General features: G+C 44.9%; 1 protein-coding gene across 1 annotated transcript in view; it reads left to right on the forward strand.

Annotated features, from left to right (window-relative positions):
- Positions 1–299: 299 nt before the first annotated feature.
- Positions 300–21,077, forward strand: part of LOC144491881 (tubulin tyrosine ligase 3-like) — a 59,192-nt gene continuing 38,414 nt past the window's right edge. Inside the window, exons 1-5 of the mRNA XM_078210171.1 lie at positions 300–420; positions 5,576–5,732; positions 6,262–6,368; positions 18,647–18,707; positions 19,886–19,990. Of these exons, the coding sequence (XP_078066297.1) occupies positions 18,677–18,707; positions 19,886–19,990 (136 nt within the window). The 5' untranslated portion in view covers positions 300–420; positions 5,576–5,732; positions 6,262–6,368; positions 18,647–18,676. The remainder of the gene's footprint in view (positions 421–5,575; positions 5,733–6,261; positions 6,369–18,646; positions 18,708–19,885; positions 19,991–21,077) is intronic.

Consider the following 21,077-nt stretch of genomic DNA (forward strand, 5'->3'; position numbering starts at 1 on the left):
CAATCTGTCAGTTCATTATTGGCTGTCCAGCTGGATTTTGTGCAGAGACCACCATGGGGGTTCATGAGCATTTACACTCGCCAACACATAATGATGTTGAAAAGGAGGTGAAAGTGAAACATACGCGTGTATTTGACGTGGACAATGAGTTGCTTCCTGGGTGGGGGTGAGTAGGTGGGTGGGGCGGGGGGTGATGTCCTTCTGCCTCTTCAGCAGCTGCTGGTCTGCACAAACATGGCGGCTGACGTCTGGCAACCGTCTCCATGGCAACCGTAAACAGACGGCTTCTGCGGCTGCGCAGTGCACGGCGGGCGGCAGGACGGTCAGAGCAACCCCAGCAAAGCTGCAGAGATCAAAAGCTGTGAGCGCAGGAAGGGCAGAGCGGCACTGAACCTCCCCCACACACACTCATCAGCAAGAGTGAGTACCGGAGGGAGAGGGGGAGGGAGGACACACACACACACACTGAGGGGGAGAGAGAGGGAGGACACACACTGAGGGGGAGAGAGAGGGAGGACACACACACACAGGGGGAGGGAGGACACACACACACACACACACACAGGGGGAGGGAGGACACACAAACACAGGGGGAAGGAGGACACACACTGAGGGGGAGGGAGGACACACACACACACTGAGGGGGAGGGAGGACACACACACACTGAGGGGGAGGGAGGACACACACACACTGAGGGGGAGGGAGGACACACACACACAGGGGGAGGGAGGACACACACACTGAGGGGGAAGGAGGACACACACACACACGGGGAGGGAGGACACACACACACTGAGGGGGAAGGAGGACACACACACACTGAGGGGGAGGGAGGACACACACACACAGGGGGAGGGAGGACACACACACTGAGGGGGAAGGAGGACACACACACACACAGGGGGAGGGAGGACACACACACACTGAGGGGGAAGGAGGACACACACACACACACAGGGGGAGGGAGGACACACACACTGAGGGGGAAGGAGGACACACACACACACACGGGGAGGGAGGACACACACACAGGGGGAGGGAGGACACACACACACGGGGAGGGAGGACACACACACACACTGAGGGGGAGGGAGGACACACACACACTGAGGGGGAGGGAGGACACACACACACTGAGGGGGAGGGAGGACACACACACACACACACTGAGGGGGAGGGAGGACACACACACACACTGAGGGGGAGGGAGGACACACACACACAGGGAGGGAGGACACACACACTGAGGGGGAGGGAGGGAGGACACACACTGAGGGGGAGGGAGGGAGGACACACACAGGGGGAGGGAGGACACACACACACACACATACACACATACTGAGAGACAAGGAATGGTTGCTGGGTTGGACAGCTTGCAAACACACACAAAATCACGAAATCAATCTCAAAAATAGAAAATGCTGCAAAATCTCAGCAGCATCTGTGGGAGAGAGGGAACAGAGCTCTGACCAAGGGTCACCCACCTCAAAACGTTGGCTCTATTCTCTCTCCACTTGGTGCTCAGGGCGGGATTTTCTGGCCACCCTCACCCCCGAACTGGAAAATCCCTTTCCATGGTCCGCCCCTTGCCGGCTTCGATTCCTGTGGCGCGTGGGACGGGAAAAACCACCCCTTAGGGTCTATTTATTAGTGTCACAAATAGGCTTGCATTAACACTGCGATGAAGTTACTGTGAAAATCTCCCCAAGTGGCCACACTCTGGCGCCCGTTTGGGTACACCGAGGGAGAATGTTTAGCAAGGCCAATGCAGCTAACCACCACGTCTTTCGGACTTTGGGATGAAACTGGAGCACCCAGAAGAAACCCATGCAGACACGGGGAGAACGTGCAAACTCCACACAGACAGTGACCTAAGCTGGGAATTGAACCCGGGTCTCTGGTGCTGTGAGGCAGCAATGCGAACCCCTGTGCCACCGTGCATTTTCTGTGTATGTTTCAGATTCCAGCATTCGCAGTAATTTTGCCTTTACTGCAAATCGATTTTGTCTAGTTACAGTTTATTCTTGCCCATCCAAAGAGGCTCGGCAGCTGTGTGAGAGGATGGAGTACAAGTGGGTGGCTGCAGGCATTTTAGATGAGAGCGGTAAATTTATTGGTCAACAGCTCGGTAGGCAATCACTGTCTTAAATATAGTTTGCACATTCTCCTTGTGTCTGCGTGGGTTTCCTCCGGGTGCTCCGGTTTCCTCCCACAGTCCAAAGATGTGCGGGTTAGGTTGATTGGCCATGCTAAAATTGCCCCTTAGTGTCCTAGGTAGGTTAGAGGGATTAGCGGGTAAATATGTAGGGATATGGGGGTAGACATTAGACAGCACCTTCCAAACCCACAACCATGACCATCTAGAAGGACAAGGGCAGCAGATACCCTGGAACACCACCAGTTGGAGTTTTCCCTCTAAGTCATTCACCATCTTGACTTGGAAATATATTGCTGTTCCTTTACTGTCGCTGGATCAAAATTCTGGAAATCCCTCCCTAAAAGCACCGTGGGTGTACCTACACATTATGGACTGCAACGATTCGCCACCTTCTGAAGGGCAAATAGGGATGGGCAATAAATATTGACCTAGCCAGCGATACCCACATCTAGCAAAATAAATAATAAAAAGGTCAAGGTTGCAGGGAACAATTTCAAAGTTTGCGGGTGACACAAAACTTTAAAGTATTGTAACCTGTGAAGAGGACAGTGTAGAACCTCAAAAGGACATAGACAAGTTGGTGGAATGGGCAGTTATGTGGCAGAGGAAGTTCAATGTGAAGAACTCTGAGGTGATGCATTTTGATAGAAGAAAATGAAGAATATAAAATAAGGGGTAAAATCTTAAGGGGGAGAAGGAGCAGGGACCTGGGTGTATATATGCATAAGTCATCAAAGGTGGTGGAATAGATGGAGAAAGCAGTTCATAAAGCATAGCATTCTGGGCTTTATTAACAGGGGCATAGAGTACAAGAACAAGGAGGTTATGCTGAACTTATACAAAACACCGGTTAGGCCTCAGCTGGAATATTGTGTACAATTCTGGGCACCACACTACAGGAAAAATGTGAAGCATTGCACAAAATGCAGAAGAGGTTTATAAGAATGGTTCCAGTGATGGTAGGATTTATGAGGATAGATTGGAGAGGTTGAGATTCTTCTTCTTGGAGAGAAGAAGGCTAAGAGGAGATTTGATAGACATGTTCAAAGTCACGATGGCGGCTGGACAGAGTAGGTAGGGAGAAACTGTTCACGCTTGTGAAAGGATCAAGAAAGTGATTTGCAAAAGAAGGAAATGGGATGATGAGAAAAACATTTTTCACAGAACAAGTGATTCAAATCCGAAATGCACTGCCTGGAAGTGTGGTGGAAGCAGGTTCAGTTGCTGTATTCAAGAGGGCGTTGGATGATTAATTAAATAAAAACAATGTGCAGCAGTACGGGGGAAAAGCAGGGGAATGGCACTAAGGCATGATGCTCATTTGAAGAGTTGGTGCAGACATGATGGACCAAATGGCCGCCTTCTGTGCCATAGCAATTCTGTAAAACCCATCTCTGAGCTAACACCTACTTATGTAACTCAGTCTTATACTTTGTTTCATAATGCTTCTATTAAAGTGCCTTTGGATGTTTCATTCTGTTAAAAGGTGCTGTATCAATATAAGTTGTTGTTAATGCTGTATGCCGAAGTTCTGCCATCTTTACTACTTACCATGACGTACGTAAGAACACAAATGATGGTAATAGGCAACAGTATTCCTTTATTAATAGTCGTTTACGGTGTTTTCAGGCCATCATTATTGCAACGTTGCATAGAAAAGCAGACATTTTAATCTGCGTAGTGAAGCTCTGTATATAAAGCTGTTATGAAAACGACTAAGTTGGTATATACGTTGGTTTTAAGGAAACATTGCTACGATCTGCGTGTAATCTTTTATGATAATTGAAGTCAATAGTACAGTTGGAAGTAAGAAAAATAAAGCTGTCATCTTTTCTGCATCCATGCAATTTTCTAATCCCATTTGATATGTAGGTTTGAAAACCATAGCAACCTTTTTCTCTCTCATGGGTGTATCTAATTCACAGTCAGGTGGTTTGACTTGTTACAACAGGAAAAAAGAATTCCTCCACGTAATTTGTATCTGCAACCATTTCTCGGGTGAAAACTTAAGAGTAAGGGATCATTGTTTGTTGCCCATACTCTAACACAATGTAGTAAAGAAAATTATCATATAAATAAATGCAGGATGCTGTACAAACTAACTTTCTAATTGTGCCATATTTTAAAAAGGTGACGGGAGCTGTTTTGGTTATAATCTCTTATCGTTTTGAGGGCCTGGTCCAAGTGTGACTTTGGCACTTGTGGAATGTGCAGTGTAATTAAAATGCAGTTGATTGCTGATAATTCAAAGCTGATTCTGCACAGGACTAAAATTATCTACCAATCTGAATTAAGAAGCATAAAGAAAACTTCAAACTGGGTAATTTAGATCTAAATGTTTCAATTATCAGATAGTTTGAATGAACCAACTTTAAAATAAAAGTAGATTCTTTGTAGTATAACTTGTTCTCATTGCATTTTCCCCATTACAATTAATTCATCGAATCCCTACAGTGCAGAAGGAGGCCCGTCAGCCCATCGAGTCTGTACCGACTCTCTGACAGAATATCTCACACAAGGCCCTCTTCCCTGCCTTATCCCGCATTCTAATCAGTATTCTGTAACTTGATTTTGTGTCGCTGTGCACTGTTTGAGAGCACATTTCCACTCCATCCGACGAAGGAGCAGCACTCCGAAAGCTTATGGTATTTGCTACCAAATAAACCTGTTGGACTTTAACCTGGTGTTGTTAAAACTCTTACTGTGTTATCCCGCAACCCCATACATTTACCATGGTTAATTCACCTAACCTACATATCTTTGAACACTCGGGGGAAATTTAGCATGGCTAATCCACCTAACCCACACATCTTTGGACTGTGGGAGGAAACCGGAGCACCCAGAGGAAACCCACGCACACACAGGGAGAACATGCAAACCTCACACAGTCACCCAAGGCCAGAATTGAACCTTGGTCCTTGTGGGGCAGCAGTGCTCACCACCGTTCAGTTAGCACATGGTTAGCACATCCACTGGTGAAGCATACATTACTATTTGTAAACTTGTATTAAGGCTGTTAAAAAGTATGGCAAATGTCTAGACAACCATTTTCCACATGGTAATCGTCGGGTGTAGTCTGAGGACAGGCTTCAAGGTGTGAAACTGAAATAGGATAATGAAAGACTGAATTGCAAGTCACAGAACCAGAATGTTCAACACAAATTAAAAATAAGGCTGACAGTAACAAGCAAACAGCAATAAGCAGACAAATTAAGAACAGAGATAACAAAGATATCAGGCTTCTGCAGATTAATCTTCAATTCTCGGTAATTCCAAGACAGTCCAGGAAGGTCGGCAATTCTCACGTAACGCTGTAATAAATGGTGTAACAATATAGGATGTATTGTAACAAGATAGCACACAAGCTTATCAGAGATATCAGAGACAACAAAACTGATGCATTCAATCTCTGTTAGTTAATAATAACTGCAGCCATACCTCCTCCTGGATTCAACACACAAGATGGAAATGATTGAGAACCTGTTGGGATCAGCAATTGCAGGGAATACCTTCTAGTCAACATTTGACCTGGTTACCCGCTGAATAAACATTCTGGGCCATTTCTGAACTCAGGTACAGTTTACTCTTTCTTCTCATGATGCTGACTTTAGTGTATCTTTTTTCTGTTCCTTCTGTAAAGCGAAAGACTAGTTTAACTGCAGATTAATAGACCAGGACCACCATGAATTGGCTGGCAGGTGTTTTGTCTATAGTTTGGTAAGTGAGTCAGTGGGGTCAGTGATTTCCCTGACCTCATCTAAGGCACTCCACCAATGTGAAATGGGCTTTCTATCAACACAGCAAAGAGCTGATGACACTAGCAGACAGAATGGAATGACAAAAAGACATCAGTGGGACTGAAGAAACTCGCGCACGCTGACTGTATCAGTTGTATCCTTCATTTCCAGTTTCTTTTTATTTAAATCTCCCAGCAATATTTCAATTGTATTTTATTTTTTGATTACACCCAAATGAAAACTAAATTCAATATTACAAAACCTTTTCTCCACTTTTCTTTACATTTTAATTCTTAAACTTGAGATTTATTTCTTTTACGTACATGTTTTCTGACTCTGCTTACATAAGATTTTTATATTTGTAGGTAGAATACCAGAGAGAAGATGAACAAAAATGCTGCATCCATATTGGACACCATCACAGTGTGCAGCTGAAAAAGACACACAAAACCAAATGTGAAAATAAATAAAAGTGAGTGTTTTGTTTGGGGGGAGCAATGGGAATTATGTATGTTGACAAATTTGACAGTTCTCTGGACCCAATCAGTAAAATCTGATTGTAGATACTGTACATTGAGATTTTATTCCTCTATGTCTGGTTAGAGTGACAATTGGCTCGAGGGGCACTGTCAGGGAAGTCTAGAACTAATGTAGGGGGGAGCTATACAATAAATGGCAGAACCATAAAGGGTGTAGATACGCAAGTCCACAGATCCTTGAAGGTGACGTCACAGGTGGAGAAGGTAGTGAATAAGGCATATGGCATGCTTGCCTTTATAGGACGGGGCATAGAGTATAAAAGTTGGGGTCTGATGTTGCAGTTGTATAGAACGTTGGTTCGGCCGCATTTGGAATACTGCGCCCAGTTCTGGTCGCCACACTACCAGAAGGACATGGGGGCTTTGGAGAGAGTGCAGAGGAGGTTTACCAGGATGTTGCCTGGTATGGAAGGGCTTAGTTATGAGGAGAGATTGGGTAAAGTGGGGTTGTTCTCACTGGAAAGACGGAGGATGAGGGGTGACCTAATAGAGGTGTATAAAATTATGAAAGGCATAGATAGGGTGAACGGTGGGAAGCTTTTTCCCAAGTCGGTGGTGACGTTCACGAGGGGTCATAGGTTCAAGGTGAGGGGGGGTAGGTTTAACACGGATATCAGAAGGATGTATTTTACACAGAGGGTGGTGGGGGCCTGGAATGCGCTGCCAGGCAAGGTGGTGGAGGCGGGCATACTGGGAACGTTTAAGACTTATCTGGATAGCCACATGAACGGAGTGGGAATGGAGGGATACAAAAAAATGGTCTTGTTTGGACCAGGGAGCGGCGCGGGCTTGGAGGGCCGAAGGGCCTGTTCCTGTGCTGTATTCTTCTTTGTTCTTTGTTTATTTTTCTTGAAACTCAAACCATGCCATGTACTCTATCGACCGTTCAGATCCTACATGGATTGCAACTCAGTTTATTATGTATACCTAAGGATGATTAAATGAGGGACGACGACAGTGTCCCTACTGATTACACCTGTGGGAAGTGCACCCATCTGCAGCTCCTCCAAAACCGTGTTAGGGAACTGGAGCTGGAGTTGGATGAACTTAGGATCATCAGGGACGCAGAGATGGCCATAGACACAAGCTTTAGGAATACAGTTACTCCGAGGATTGAAAACAGATGGGTGACGGTGAGAGGGGCTGGGAGGAAGCAGTCCGTGCAGGGATCCCCGGTGGTCGTTCCCCTTAGCAACAAGTATTCCGCTTTGGATACGGTTGAGGGGGATGACATACCAGTGGGGAGCCGCAGTGAGAGGATCTCCAGTACTGTGTCCGTCTCTGTGGCTCGGGAGGGAAAGGGGGAGAGCGGGAGGGCGATAGTTATTGGGGACTCGTTAGTTAGAGGGATAGATAGGAGGTTCTGTGGCAGCAAAAGAGACTCACGGATGGTATGTTGCCTACCGGATGCCAAGGTCCGTGATGTCTCAGACCGTGTTTTCCAGATTCTGAAGGGGGAGGGGAAACAGTCACAAGTCGTGGTGCACATTGGTACCAATGACATAGGTAAGAGAAGGGACGGGGATTTAAAGGAGGAATTTCTGGAGCTGGGCTGGAAGTTGAGAGCCAAGACGAAACATGTGGTCATCTCTGGTACGTTGCCGGTACCACGTGATAGCGAGTTGAGGAACAGGGAGAGAGTGCAGTTAAATATGTGGTTGCAGGGATGGTGTAGGAGGGAGGGTTTCAGATACGTGGATAATTGGAACACGTTCTGGGGAAGGTGGGACCTGTACAAACAGGACGGGGTGCACCTGAACCAGAGGGGCACCAATATCCTCGGAGGGAAATTTGTTACGGCTCTTCAGGGGGGTTTAAACTAATTTGTCAGGGGAGTGGGAAAGGGAGTTGTAGTCCAGAAGTCAGTGAGGGTGGTGAGGTATTGGGGAAGGTATCAGGGTCAAGGGTGGGTACTGGTAGACAGGAAGGTGGGTTGAAGTGTGTCTACTTCAATGCAAGGAGCATCCGGAACAAGGTAGATGAACTTGGGGCGTGGATTGGTACTTGGGACTACGATGTTGTGGCCATTACGGAGACGTGGGTAGAACAAGGACAGGAATGGTTGTTGGACGTTCCGGGGTATAGATGTTTCACTAAGTGTAGGGAAGCTGGTAAAAGAGGTGGAGGAGTGGCATTGTTAATCAAGGATAGTTTAACGGCTGCGGAAAGGCACTTCGTGGGGGATCTGCACACTGAGGTAATATGGGCTGAAGTTAGAAATAGGAAAGGAGCGGTCACGTTGCTAGGAGTTTACTATAGGCCCCCAAATAGTAATAGAGATGTGGAGGAAGAAATTGCTAAGCAGATTATGGATATGTGTGGGGGTCACAGGGTAGTTGTCATGGGGGACTTTAACTTTCCAAATATTGATTGGAACCTTTGTAGGTCAAATAGTTTGGATGGGGCAGTTTTTGTGCAGTGTGTGCGGGAGGGTTTCCTGACACAATATGTGGATGGGCCGACTAGAGGTGAGGCCACATTGGATTTGGTACTGGGAAATGAACCGGGCCAAGTGTTAGATTTGGTTGTGGGAGAGCAATTTGGAGATAGTGACCACAATTCGGTGTCTTTTGTTATTGCAATGGAGAGGGATAGGGCCGTACGGCAGGGCAAGGTTTACAATTGGAGGAGGGGTAATTATGATGCGATTAGGCAAGAATTAGGGGGCATAAGTTGGGAACAGAAACTGTCAGAGAAAGGAACTAATGAAAAGTGGAACTTTTTCAAGGAACAAATACTGGATGTCCTTGATAGGTATGTTCCTGTCAGGCAGGGAGGAAATGGCCGAGTGAGGGAACCATGGTTCACAAAAGAGGTGGAATGTCTTGTGAAAAGGAAGAGGGAAGCTTATGTAGGGATGAGGAAACAAGGTTCAGATGGCTCGATTGAGGGTTACAAGTTAGCAAGGAATGAGCTGAAAAAGGGGCTTAGGAGAGCTAGGAGGGGACATGAGAAGTCCTTGGCGGGTCGGATCAAGGAAAACCCCAAGGCTTTTTACTCTTATGTGAGGAATAAAAGAATGACCAGGGTGAGGTTAGGGCCGGTCAAGGACAGTAGTGGGAACTTGTGTATGGAGTCAGTAGAGATAGGCGAGGTGATGAATGAATACTTTTCTTCAGTGTTCACCAAGGAGAGGGGCCATGTTTTTGAGGAAGAGAAGGTGTTACAGGCTAATAGGCTGGAGGAAATAGATGTTCGGAGGGAGGATGTCTTGGCAGTTTTGAATAAACTGAAGGTCGATAAGTCCCCTGGGCCTGATGAAATGTATCCTAGGATTCTGTGGGAGGCAAGGGATGAGATTGCAGAGCCTTTGGCGTTGATCTTTGGGTCCTCACTGTCCACGGGGATGGTGCCAGAGGACTGGAGAATGGCGAATGTTGTTCCTCTGTTTAAGAAAGGGAATAGAAATGACCCTGGTAATTATAGACCGGTTAGTCTTACTTCGGTGGTTGGTAAATTGATGGAAAGGGTCCTTAGGGATGGGATTTACGACCATTTAGAAAGATGCGGATTAATCCGAGATAGTCAGCACGGATTCGTGAAGGGCAAGTCGTGCCTCACAAATTTGATAGAATTTTTTGAGGAGGTAACTAAGTGTGTTGATGAAGGTAGGGCAGTTGATGTCATATACATGGATTTTAGTAAGGCGTTTGATAAGGTCCCCCATGGTCGGCTTATGATGAAAGTGAGGAGGTGTGGGATAGAGGGAAAGTTGGCCGATTGGATAGGTAACTGGCTGTCTGACCGAAGACAGAGGGTGGTGGTCGATGGAAAATTTTCGGATTGGAGGCAGGTTGCTAGCGGTGTGCCGCAGGGATCAGTGCTTGGTCCTCTGCTCTTTGTGATTTTTATTAATGACTTAGAGGAGGGGGCTGAAGGGTGGATCAGTAAATTTGCTGATGACACCAAGATTGGTGGAGTAGTGGATGAGGTGGAGGGCTGTTGTAGGCTGCAAAGAGACATAGATAGGATGCAAAGCTGGGCTGAAAAATGGCAAATGGAGTTTAACCCTGATAAATGTGAGGTGATTCATTTTGGTAGGACTAATTTAAATGTGGATTACAGGGTCAAAGGTAGGGTTCTGAAGACTGTGGAGGAACAGAGAGATCTTGGGGTCCATATCCACAGATCTCTAAAGGTTGCCAGTCAAGTGGATAGAGCTGTGAAGAAGGCCTATAGTGTGTTAGCTTTTATTAACAGGGGGTTGGAGTTTAAGAGCCATGGGGTTATGCTGCAACTGTACAGGACCTTGGTGAGACCACATTTGGAATATTGTGTGCAGTTCTGGTCACCTCACTATAAGAAGGATGTGGAAGCGCTGGAAAGAGTGCAGAGGAGATTTACCAGGATGCTGCCTGGTTTGGAGGGTAGGTCATATGAGGAAAGGTTGAGGGAGCTAGGGCTGTTCTCTCTGGAGCGGAGGAGGCTGAGGGGAGACTTAATAGAGGTGTATAAAATGATGAAGGGGATAGATAGAGTGAACGTTCAAAGACTATTTCCTCGGGTGGATGGAGCTATTACAAGGGGGCATAACTATAGGGTTCGTGGTGGGAGATACAGGACGGATATCAGAGGTAGGTTCTTTACGCAGAGAGTGGTTGGGGTGTGGAATGGACTGCCTGCAGTGATAGTGGAGTCAGACACTTTAGAAACATTTAAGCGGTTATTGGATAGGCACATGGAGCACACCAGGATGATAGGGAGTGGGATAGCTTGATCTTGGTTTCAGATAAAGCTCGGCACAACATCGTGGGCCGAAGGGCCTGTTCTGTGCTGTACTGTTCTATCTATGTTCTATGATTGGCAGCGCTTTCCCTCCACACTCAGCTCTGCACTCTGATTCTGCCCACTTGCACACCCCTCATTTTCATCACTCCCTCACTGACGGCCACGCATTAGGCCCAAAGCTTTGGAATTCCTCTCCGCCTCTCACTCCTTACCAACATTCCTTACAACCTACTTGGGTGGCCATGCTTTTGGTCACCTATCCTAATATCTCCTTGAATGACTGTCAAATTCTGTTTGATAATTGTGAAGTTCCCTGGGATGTTTTGCTACAGTAATGATGCTATATAAATGCAAGTTCCTGTTGTAGATTACATCAGGTAGCTGCTCTTTGATCAGCTAGTGAGTATGCTTGGTTGACAATGAATTCTTAGAGAAAAGTAGGAGAGTGGTGACATTAACAGGCATGTTTCTATAATTTGTCATTACATTCATTACATGACATTACATTACATTCATCATTGCCATCATTGTCACTGTTACCAAAATAATTCAAAGCCCAGAACTGTTACTTTTACAAAATATGAGCCATATTTACAAAGAAGAACAGTACAGCACAGGAACAGGCCTTTTGGCCCAACAAGCCTGTGCCGACACAGATGCCTCTCTAATCTAATATTTTCTTGCCTCTACTTAGTCCATATCCCTCTATTCCTTGCCTACTCATGTATCCATCCAGATGCCTCTTGAACCTACAGTATCTTGAACGTTGTTATAGAATCTGCTTCCACCACCTCCTCCGGCAGCGCATTCCAGGCATTCACCAGCCTCTGTGTGAACCATAATTCTCTGATGGCTGTAAAGAAATCTCATATTGTGATGCTCAGTGAACACAAATGATGTGTAGAATAGATCAGGCTGGAATCCTTGTTCAAGCAACATATGTATAACTGAGAGTTTTAAGCATAGAGTCATGCAAAAACCATGGGTTCAGCACAAAGACTCCTTTCAGAATATATGGCAGGTGTTGACAAATTATAGAACAGAAAGGTAGCACCTCCCTTTTCATTCGCACTCATAATCTGAAAGCTGATTGATTAGCTGTCACAGGTGAAAATAGTTCTCACTATTGCTAATACACCCTTACTGTGTTAAACAAAGAACAGGACGGGGCGGCACAGTGGTTAGCACTGCTGCCTCACAGCGCCGGGGACCTGGGTTCGATTCCGGCTTGGGTCACTGTCTGTGTGGAGTTTTCACATTCTCCCCGTGTCTGCGTGGGTTTCCTCTGGGTGCTCCAGCTTCCTCCCACAGTCCAAAGGCGTGAGAGTTAGGTTGATTGGCCATGGTAAATTGCCCCGTAATATCGCGAGATGTATAGATGTGAGGGATTAGTGGATAAATGTGTGGGGTTGTAGGGCCTGGGGTGGGATTGTTGTCAGTGCAGACTCGATGGGCTCAATGGCCTCCTTCTGCACTGTAGGATTTCTATGATTTAACGCGAACCTGGCCCCTCAGTACCTTGTGACTGACCCTTCAACTAAAGGGCTGCTCCTTATCCACCCTGTCCATGCCCCTCATAATCTTGTACAACTCCATCAGGTCGCCCCCTCAATCTTCACTGCTCCAATGAAATCAATCCAAGCCTATCTAATCTCTCCTTCATAACATAAATGTTCTATCCCAGGCAGTCACCACCTTCTGGATAAAAAGGTTTTCCCTCCCATTCCTGTCACCAGCAGATGCAGCAAGACCTGGACAATACCCAGGCTTGAGCACTCAGCCGCCCAAGTAATTAACAGAGCTACCCCACTAACTTTTCCTAACTTCCTATCTTTTCAAAACATAAAGTATGCTTCAGTGTTTAGGTCCTAGTCTTGGTCACCCTGCAACCATGCCTCTGTAAGAATAAAAGGAGTGAAGCATTCCAAAACATTTAGGCCTTGGAAAGAAACTTATTCTCAAAGTGGATAATGTGGACAGCCTGCATTTATTTATTGACCCCAATTGCCATGAGATCGTGGTGGTGAAACTTCTCCTTGAATCACATACTGCTTCCACAGTACAAGGGCAGTAGACTCATGGGAACACCACCACCTGGAAGTTCCCTCCAAATCACTCGCCATCTTTATTTGGAAATATATCACCGTTCCTTCACTGTCGCTGGGTCAAAATCCTGGAACTCCCTTCCTAATGGCACTGTGAGTGCACCTACACAACATGGACTGCAGCGGTTCAAGAATGCAGCTCACCACAACCTTCTCAATAGAAATTAGGGATGGACAATAAATGCTGGCCTAGCCAGCAACAGCCACAACCCATAAATGAACGGAAAAAAGTAGTGTTCGGTAGGGAAGATATTGACCCAGCGACGACAGAACAGTAAGGTGGGGTCAAGTAAGGCTGGTGTGGTATGAAGAGGGACACGTGGATGTGATGATGTTCTCACAATATTGCCTGTCGTGTTCTTCTCAGTGATATCATCATCAGAGTGATTAAAATAAACTTGATGAATTGCTGCAGTCTATCCTGTAGACTTTATTTGATTTGATTTGATTTGTTATTGTCACATGTATTAGCATACAGTGACAATTGTTTCTTGCGCTATACAGACAAAATATACTGTTCATAGAGAAGGAAACAAGAGATTGCAGAATGTAGTGTTACAGTCATAGCTAGGGTGTAGTGAAAGATCAGCGTAATGCAAGGTAAGTCCATTCAGAAGTCTGATGGCAGCAGGGAAGAAGCTGCTGTAGAGTCGGTTTGTACGTGACCAGTGGTAGTTACAGTAAAAGATGGTGCAATGAATCTTGATTTCATTACAGGAAGGAAGAAGAACTTGTATAAAAATAGTCTAACAGTGAAATATATATGCAGAACAGAGTTGAGGTTTGATAACATGCTGGAGTACGGCATTCCAATTCTAGCCATCATATCAAAATAATAATGAAGAATATTTTACAAGTTGTTGCTCCCAATTGAAAGCTTTAGCTGACAAGAAGAGATGTTATGAACTTAATGGACAGCAAAAGTCATCGCCATGCCAAAACCCAGAAGAAAATCCATTCTTACAGCTAGCTACCATCCAATCACTCTTCTGTCGGTCCCATACAAAATCCTTTGACATCTCACCCTTCATTGCATATCCCCAATCGTAGAAGTCCTTAGCATCAACCAAGCTAGTTCCCGCAAGATCCACAGCACAGGGAGCTGGACCTCATCACTAAACATAAAGACGTGTGTTATGTTCCTTGACCCCACAGCTGCCACAACACTGTTTGGTACACTGGCCTCTTCCTGATGGTGTCACGCTCCACCCACACCCACCCCCCTCCCCGAGTGACTTGAACCATCAAAACACTGTTGAACAATGAAAGGTTCAGAGTTCACCTTGGACAGACGACATGTATATGAGAAAGATAAACTAATGGACTCCCCCAAGGCTCAGCACTGGCTCCAGCCCTGTTCAACTTGTACACAAATGACCTTCCAAGAACTACCTCCTGGAAATTCATATCTGCCGATGACATCTGCCTCGCGACTCAAGCCCCTGCCTTCACCACCTTGGTCTGGACCTGAAATGAGGACTTGTCAAAATTTGGAACAATGTTATAACACAAGGCAACTCAAGCCAAACCTTGCAAAATCAGTATTGAACTTATCCCATTTTCAGATTGCAAAAACTAATAAAGAGATCAAATTCAAATGAGTGGCCACAAGTTAAAGCACCACCCAACTCCAGCATACCTCAGAGTGACCCTAGATAGGACACTAACCTTCTGGGAACATCTAAAAACAACTGCAACCAAGGGAAAGCCCAGAAACAATTTCATTACCAATGTGAGGTGCTGCTACCATTACCCTCCAAACCTCAGCACTCGCATTCCCATACTCAGTAGCAGAATACTGTACCCCTGTTTGGTCAAGATCAGCACACACACTTAGTTGATACCCAACTGAATGTTGCCATGCATATCATTACTGGAACACTGAGCTCAACACCACTCCCTTGGCTCCCTATCCTGACCTACGTCACTCCTCCACATATCCGCTGACTTGCACCAACCCACAAAATAATAAAAAAAAGTTTGCAATGCCCCCCACCTGCCACTTCATGCTCTCTGTTCAGTCCACCCAAGGTATGACTCCCATCAAGAAGGTCGATCTCAGAAAACTCTCCCACACAGGATTTCAACTCAAATTCGACCTGGACAAATAAATGGGAATCATTGGACACAACAAACAAGTATCTGGTCTTAAGCCCAACCAAGCAGCTGCTTGGTAGCAACATTCCAAGGAAAGAGTGGTCTACCCTCAACAGGTTCAGGACCGGCCATGGCCTTTTCTTGGCCAAACTCCACAGATGGGGTATTGGTGCCAGCCCCTTCTGTACCTGTGGAAGAGAGCAAACTGCACCCCATCAGAGGAAAGTGTCCAATCCACAGACAGCGGAGGCCTATCTGCACACAACATAACAGGACCGAAAGAAACTGCTTGGCTTAGGGACTTTGCATTCGCTCAATAAATATATCAATGAATTTGTGGAAAGCCAGCGTCTGATCTGGTGTCTGGAACCGATGGAGCATGTGATGGTGCATCTGCAAGAGGATTATATTCCTCTCAGTGCACTGGCTACCTCCTGCGGCACAGGACCGAGAAGAAAATGAAATAGGACAAAAATTGTACATGGTCTTGACTTACAGAAAGAAGGGAGGAAAGTTATCAAGTTAATATTTTGAAGTGACAAATGCAGATCCATGTGGTTTATGTGTTCAGAATTGGGGAAAAAGCAAGATGGAATGAAAATGGAGAAATTTGATTTGATCTGATTTATTATTGTCACATGTATTAGTATACAATGAAAAGAATTGTTTCTTGCGCGCTATACAGACATAGAGAAGGAATGGCTAGAGAGTGCACAATGTAGTGTTACAGTCATAGCTAGGGTGTAGAGAAAGATCAACTTGGTGCGAGGTAAGTCCATTCAAAAATCTGCTGGCAGCAGGGAAGAAGCTGTTCTTGAGTCGATTGGTATGTGACCTCAGACTTTTGTATCTCTTTCCCGACATAAGAAGGTGGAAGAGAGAATGTCCGAGGTGCGTGGGGTCCATGATTATGCTGGCTGCTTTGCCGAGGCAGCGGGAAGTATAGACAGAGTCAATGGATGGGAGGCTGGTTTGTGTGATGGATTGAGCTACATTCATGACCTTTTGTAGTTTCTTGCGGTCTTGGGCAGAGCAGCAGCCATACCAAGCTGTGATACATCCAGAAAGAATGCTTTCTATGGTGCATCTGTAGAAGTTGATGAGAGTCGTAGCTGACATGCCAAATTTCCTTAGTCTTCTGAGAAAGTAGAGGCATTGGTGGGCTTTCTTAACTATAGTGTCAACATGGGGGGACCAGGACAGGTTGTTGGTGATCTGGACACCTAAAAACTTGAAACTCTCGACCGTTTTTACTTCGTCCCCACTGATGTAGACAGAGGCATGTTCTTCTCTACGCTTCCTGAATGTAAAGCGATAAGTGAGGTAGAAGCACTGAAGGAGCTGGTAGTTGTGTTAATTTCTACCATTTATCATTGCTGCACTGACTTTGTTTATTTATTTATTTATATTATTGTCACAAGTAGGCTTACATTAACACTGCAATGAAGTTACTGTGAAAATCCCCCAGTCGCCACACTCCGGCGTCTGTTTGGGTACACAGGGAGAATGTAGCACGGCCAATTCGCCTAAACAGCAAGTCTTTCCGACTGTGGGAGGAAACCAGAGCACCCGGAGAAAACTCACGCAGACGGGGAGAACGTACAAACTCCACGCAGACAGTGACCCAAGCCGGGAATTGAACCTGGGCCCCTGGCACTGTAAGGCAGTAGTGCTAACCACTGCGCTACCGTGCCGACCACAGTGTTTAGTGATAAGCAGCAGATTGATTCAACACAGCAGCACCATATGGAATATTGAACAGTTTGAAAACTTGGAATTGACATACTTACTGATATGGGATGGCCAGATTAATTGTGATGAATTACAATTTTTGAAAATGTTGAAGTTCAGATTGCTGGTGCATGTGTCTATTTCCTTCCTTGCAAATCTTTCTGTTGTACAGTGAACTGTATCGGTGTTTGGTTTCACAGCACTTTACCATATCTGTGAAATACTTTAGTATCCTTCAACTTATTTACAGTAAACTGTGCAGGATGTCAGCATCTCACAGATAAACCTGGGACATAATCTCCTACCAAATATGGACAGTAGGAGTTACTTAGTTACCTCCCCCATCTCAGCTGCCTGAAACTGAGCCAGAACATGTTCCTGTTCTGTCTGACAAGTCATAACAATCTCTTCCTCTCACATGAGTCTTATTAGACACCAAAAAGAAAGAACATTCTTGCTAGTGTCGCACTGAATAAGTCAGAATCTCTGACAATTAGCAAAGTGAATTTAAAGGAAGTAATGATTTCCCATCTTTTATCATGCAATTATTGATTTAGCTGACAATCTCAATCTGTAACAAAGATCCCTCCAACTTGGTCCAGCAACCCAGTCTCTGACCATTTGCATTAACTGGTAGGAAGCCACAGATGACTTTTGCCAACTAAATAAGGACGTTGATTTCCAATACTCCTTTGAGGAAGAAAGAGAACTAACAAAGCTGTAGGCTATAGATTGTGCTATGGGATCTTTACATGTACTTAATTTACTGGAATAGAACCTCAGAGCCTGGTCTAATCTCTAAACCAAAAGAGAGTGAACCGGGTTTTCACTAGCAAGGCAAATAGCGGAAGATTTCCTGGCTTGACAGACACATTTAGGTTTAAAAGGCCTTGTAACATTATAGCTTTGCTCCAGGGAGGTAGGGATGGGATAGAGTGGGGCCTGCTGACCCCAGAAATTGTGCTCTGTGGGAAATGTCTGTCACAGTAACAGTTCTGTCCAAAAATGGAAGGTAGCTAAAGCCTTCTTGAGTGTAATTGTTTTTCTTAATATATTTAGCTCAATATTGCAAGGCTTCTGATCTAAAAAAGACCTGGGTCATCAGCCAAACACTAATCCATTCAATAGAATAATCATACACGCAAGCCTATCTAATGTTTATAACAAAAACAGAGTGTGTTGGAAAATCTCAGCAGGTCTGACAGCATCTGTGGAGCGAGAATAGAATAGAGCTCTGATGAAGGGCTATCCAGACTCGAAACATTGGCTCTATTCTCTCTCCGCAGATGCTGGCAGACCTGCTGAGATTTTCCAGCCTTTTCTGTTTTTGTCTCAGATTCCAGCATCCGCAGTATTTTGCTTTTATTTAATGTTTAAATATGTTTACATCTGTTTCATCTGTTTCCCCATCCCATTCCCATAAAGATACTTGTTTAGGCAAAGTTCAAGGAAGCCACTACACGCTTCCCTTTAGTCAAGTCCAGTAGAAAAATCCTAACCATTGTGGCAGTTCATAATTGTGACTTACAGTTATGTTACTCTTATAACAGAGCAAAAATATCTACAGGATCAAGGACAAGATGGCTGGTGGCAGCTGTTCCGAGGAGAATGGTAAGATGCAAAGCACTCACTGTTGCAATGTGAGTTTAACTACTCTCTGAACTTATCAAAACATCTCTTTCTGTTTCCTTTGGAGAAAATAAAAATTAACCCACTTTCTTATTAATTCCACCATCTTTAGGGAGCTTTGCAAAGTGGCAATGCTGTGTAGGTTCAAATTAAAATAATTTTCAAAAAGTAGAAAAAAATCACAAGCAGAGTATTTTATTCAAGAAATATTATTTTAGGTGATGATTCAGTCAACACAAGATTTATACGACAGGCTAATCTGGAATGGGGCTAGCTGTGTGCATGCTACGGCAATTTTTAAACCAGGGAGAGTCATTGCCTGTAATGTATTGCATTCGATAAGAATGCTTGCATTATAGTCTACTCTACATGGGCAGCACAGTGGTTAGCACTGCTGCCTTACAGCGCCAGGGACCTGGGTTCAATTCCGGCCTTGGGTCACTGTCTGTGGAGTTTTCACATTCTCCCCATGTCTGCGTGGGTTTCCTCCGGATGCTCCGGTTTCCTCCCACAGTCCAAAGATTTGCAGGTTAGGTTGATTGGCCATGCTAAATTTGCCCCTTAGTGTCAAGGGGACTAGCAGGGTAAATGTGTGAGATTACGGGGATAGGGTGGGATTGTTGTTAGTCCAAGCTCGATGAGCCGAATGGCCTCCTCCTGCACTGTAGGGATTCTATGATTCTACACCATGCCTGAACAGAGCCTCAGTTAGAACCATTTTGTACTGCCTACAGTTGTGATGACAGAAAAAAATTGAAGAAATCATCTAGACATTAACTATTATTCCCTGAATGGAATTAGGGAACACTCGATAAATCCAAAGGATGCACTTCAGTCTGAGGTCCTATAGTGTTTGGTAAACAAAGAAACATAGAACACTCCTCTCAGTCCCTCCACCAAGCCAGCAGATCTGAAAAGCAACACCCTGACCCTCAAAAATTAATTGCATCTGTGTGCACACCATTTCTGATAGGAAACAGGGCTTTGGGTGACTGAACCATCCCTTTCAGACAAGTGAGCCAGAGTAATAATATCCTGTGGAAGTGGGACAAGTCAAAGAGTTAAGAGGAATATTTCCCTCGGCCTGATTTAGATTTCACAGAACTGATTCTCCAGACTGTCCTCATGTTTTAATTAGATTTTCTCTTTCGTTGACCTAGTTTCTGAGAAACAGGATGACACCATTCAAATCATGGATGGAATCCGATTGAAACAAAATTCCAACTCCCAGGATACTGAAGCCAAAGGGACAACCAAGGCTTGCGGTGAGAAAGTAGCTGTAGCCATGTCATCTGCTGTATTCATCTGTAACTCATACTGACTCTTAGATAACACATCCGTGATTCGCAGTCTCTGAAATTTCAAGCTAATGTTTATTTATTAGTCACAAGTAAGGTTTACATTAACATTGCAATGAGGTTACTGTGAAATTCCCCTAGTTGCTACATTCCGCCATCTGTTCGGGCCAATGCACCCTAACCAGCACGTCTTTCTGACTGTGGGAGGAAACCGGACCACCCGGAGGAAACCCATGCAGACACGGGGAGAATGTGCAAACTCCACACAGACAGTGACCCAAGCCGGGAATCAAACCCAGGTCCCTGGAGCTGTGAGGCAGCAGTGCTAACCACTGTGCCACCGTGCATTCACAAAGGGTTTATGATATTTATATTTCTGCCTGCGACTCTTGTTTCTTTAACAATGAGTCTGTCATTCACACCGCATACCTGTCAGAAACACTGTATTTCTAACTTACAATGTGTCTCTGGAACTCAGTGTATTCTCAGGCTACTTGTACTCGCATCTGTCCCTCCTACCCCATACAATGTTCACAAGAGACACTTGTGTTGCTTTCACTATAACTGTATTGTTCAGATGTACGCACACTTACTATGTTTGCCTATGACTGAGTCTGTATCTCTGTAACTGTCATGCTGCATAGGTGTGTTGATTTTGTATGATTCACCTGTATTCTTCTGTTGTATCTTTTACTTGGACCATGTCACTATCTTTTTCATGTTGTACAATGATGTGATCTTCACAATACACACCCTCTCAATGTAATTGTAATTCTCACACTATACACCTGGATTGTTTACATACAGCATTCTTATACTGTACACTCGTATTATTCTCATATTATGCATCTGCATCATTCTGCATTGTACATGTCACACACACTGTACCTGTGACATTTACAGTTATTCATTTTTGCCTGTTAGATCAATATTCCTTAATTGAAAGATCTACCACGTTGACCTCTCAACCTTAATTGAGCATGATGTCCACCACCCAGAAGCACTGGTATCCTATCTCAGGCAATGGCTTACGTCTGAGCTAGAAATACTTTGT

The sequence above is a fragment of the Mustelus asterias genome, chromosome 3 (assembly GCF_964213995.1).
Source record: "Mustelus asterias chromosome 3, sMusAst1.hap1.1, whole genome shotgun sequence".
Classification (NCBI taxonomy): Eukaryota; Metazoa; Chordata; class Chondrichthyes; order Carcharhiniformes; family Triakidae; genus Mustelus; species Mustelus asterias.